We start from the raw sequence: 2,715 nt of genomic DNA on the forward strand, positions 1-2,715 counted from the left end.
GTTCGTCGTCGTGTGTGTGTGTGTGTGTGTGTGTGTGTGTGTGTGTGTGTGTGTGTGTGTGTGTGTGTGTGTGTTTTCCTGCGTGCTGCTGGCCTGACAAGCTGTGCATGCATGCGTTGAACGCGGGCTGGTGCTATGTGAGGGTCAGTGTCCCGGTGACGGTGCACGCAGCTCCTGCGCATGTGCACGTACCTGCGCACACACTTGCGCACACGCACACACAAGTCCATGCTCACACGCACGCACACACACACACACACACACACACTGCACTTGCTGCAATGCACACGCGCATCGCCGATGCACCCTTGTCCGCTGCCTTCTAGGGCATCTTCTGGTTTGTGCTTCGCCAGGACACGTTTGGAAAGCCCGGAGAGATCAGGCCTTCCAAGTTTGAAGCCTACTCTGGCAAGACTCTGGCCACCAGCTATGACCTCAAGGTTTGGCGTATGTTGTGTTGTGTTGTGTTGTGTTGTGTTGTGTTGTGTTGTGTGTGTGTGTGTGTGTGTGTGTGTGTGCGTGCGTCCTGTCCTTCCCCCTTTCGCGTCGCCCTTTGCAGCGCACTGCTGCTTGTTGCCACCACCACTCGATTCATCGTCACTGCGTTGCACTGCTTGTCTCGTGTAGGATGCACGCATCGTACCCCTGGCCAAGCCGCCACGCTCGTTCCAGGTTTGCCATTTGTCCCCCTGCTATTAGCGTGTTGCTCCTACCCGTGTCACTTGATGGCACGCGTCCTTGCACCCTCCTCTTGCTGACACACACACACACACGTGTATGTCATTGCTGTCGCGCGTGTCTTGCAGGTCACTCTCAAGAACGGGAAGAAGCTTGTGTTCCAGCCAGAAAGCGGTAAGTGCACACACACACACACACACACACAGAGAGTCACCGACACAGGAATGCGCTCGCACAACCACACAAACAAACAAACACACCAACCCTCACGTGCGCTGTGCTGCCTTGTGTGCAACAGAGTCTGCTGCGGACTGTGCAGAGTGGGTGACAGCACTCCAGATGGCGGTGAACGGCGCTGTGACGTTCGCAGACGTGCACGAGTCTGGGCAGCTTGCCCGGCGCGCCAGCAGCAAGCAGCAGCGCCTCGCCACCGTACGTCATGCCTGCGTGTGTGTGTGTGTGTGTGTGTGTGTGTGTGTGTGTGTGTGTGTGTGTGTGTGTGTGTGTGTGTGTGTGCGTGTGTGCGTGTGTGTGTGTGTGCGTGTGTGTGTTGCTGCCACCTTTACGATTGACACCCTCCTCACTGTTTCCCGCCTCACACGTGTGCATGGAATGCATCACCATCACGTAGGCTGAGGACAAAGAAGGCATCGACCTGCCTGGTGAGCAGTGTCGCCTGTTGCTCATCACCTGATTGTGCCGCTGTGTCCATCCTGTCACATAATGCGTGACATGATGCATCTTGTGTGCATTTCATCACGCGTACATCCGCATATTGTCCTGCACTGCTGTGCCCTCGCTCGCATGCGTATGAACTGGTGTTATCGATTCCTACGCAACACTCACTCTGGCGCTGTCCAACTTGTGTGTATGTGTGAATGTGCGCGTATGTGTGAATGTGTGTATGCGTGTGCAGATGACCTGCACGAGGAGTCGGAGGACGAGGAAGAAGAGACGATGGGCGGTATTCACGACACATCAACACCAACACCAACACCATCATCAACAACCACAACAACAACACCAGCGTCATCAACCACCGCCACCGCCACCAGCAGTAGTGGAGAGCAGCGTGTCAAGTCTGGCCCGCGCGTGACGTCGTTCCCCGCCAAACCGGTGCCGCCACACGACCCCGCCGAGGACAGCGATGACACCGTGCAGACAGCTGGCATGAGTGAGGACGGTCTGAGTGCACAGATGTCGACGTTCAGCTTTGAGGATGATGGCAGCGACGCGAGCGCGGCTGGCGATGATGCAGATGAGGAGTACATTGAACACATTGCCCCAGACCAGTTTGACTTTACATCCAGGTGTGTGCACATGCATGTGTGCGTGTGCGTGCGAGAGACAGTGTGTGTCTGTGTGTCTGTGTGTGTCTGTGTGTTGTGTTGTGTCAACCGTGACACCGTATATACATGCGTGTACGCTATGGTACTTGACTCCCGTGTGTCCAATGCACATACCATTCACGCAACACATCACATCATGTCACACACCCCCCCCCCCTCTTGGCGACAGGCCGCAGCGGCACGTGACGCCGTCTGGGCGGGCGCTGTACATCAAATGCCTCGTACAGCGCCTCGCTGACATGGCTGCGGGATACGCTGGTTCGTACGCGCACGCGCACGCGCGCGCACACACACACACAACCACACACGCATGCACACTTGCTCGTTGCTTGCCTGCTTCGTTGCTTTCCATTGATTTGGAGTGTGGTCATGCACACCACCCTGTTTACATTCAACACCGGAATCGCCCCCCCCCCATGTTCACCGGACACACACACACACACCACACACACACACACACACACACACACACACACACACACACACACACACACACACACACACACACACACACACACACACACCACCACACACACACACACACACCCACACATAAACGCAAATGCTCCAGGGGGGAATACCAGAGCGGGGGGCGCGATGGGGCCACCGGTTTGGGGTGGACGCAACTCATTCTCCCCCTAGGAACCGGGGGAGGGTCCGAAACGACAAAAAAAATCACAAAAAATAC

General features: G+C 56.3%; 1 protein-coding gene across 1 annotated transcript in view; it reads left to right on the top strand.

The window, feature by feature from the left end:
* PTSG_07574 (uncharacterized protein) overlaps positions 1–2,715 on the top strand; it is a gene marked incomplete at its 5' end in the record, with an annotated part of 15,613 nt that overhangs the window by 3,345 nt on the left and 9,553 nt on the right. Inside the window, 8 exons of the mRNA XM_004991313.1 lie at positions 327–440; positions 628–672; positions 807–852; positions 977–1,110; positions 1,310–1,340; positions 1,595–1,988; positions 2,197–2,285; positions 2,612–2,643. Of these exons, the coding sequence (XP_004991370.1) occupies positions 327–440; positions 628–672; positions 807–852; positions 977–1,110; positions 1,310–1,340; positions 1,595–1,988; positions 2,197–2,285; positions 2,612–2,643 (885 nt within the window). The remainder of the gene's footprint in view (positions 1–326; positions 441–627; positions 673–806; positions 853–976; positions 1,111–1,309; positions 1,341–1,594; positions 1,989–2,196; positions 2,286–2,611; positions 2,644–2,715) is intronic.

Source organism: Salpingoeca rosetta (assembly GCF_000188695.1).
Source record: "Salpingoeca rosetta unplaced genomic scaffold supercont1.20, whole genome shotgun sequence".
Classification (NCBI taxonomy): Eukaryota; class Choanoflagellata; order Craspedida; family Salpingoecidae; genus Salpingoeca; species Salpingoeca rosetta.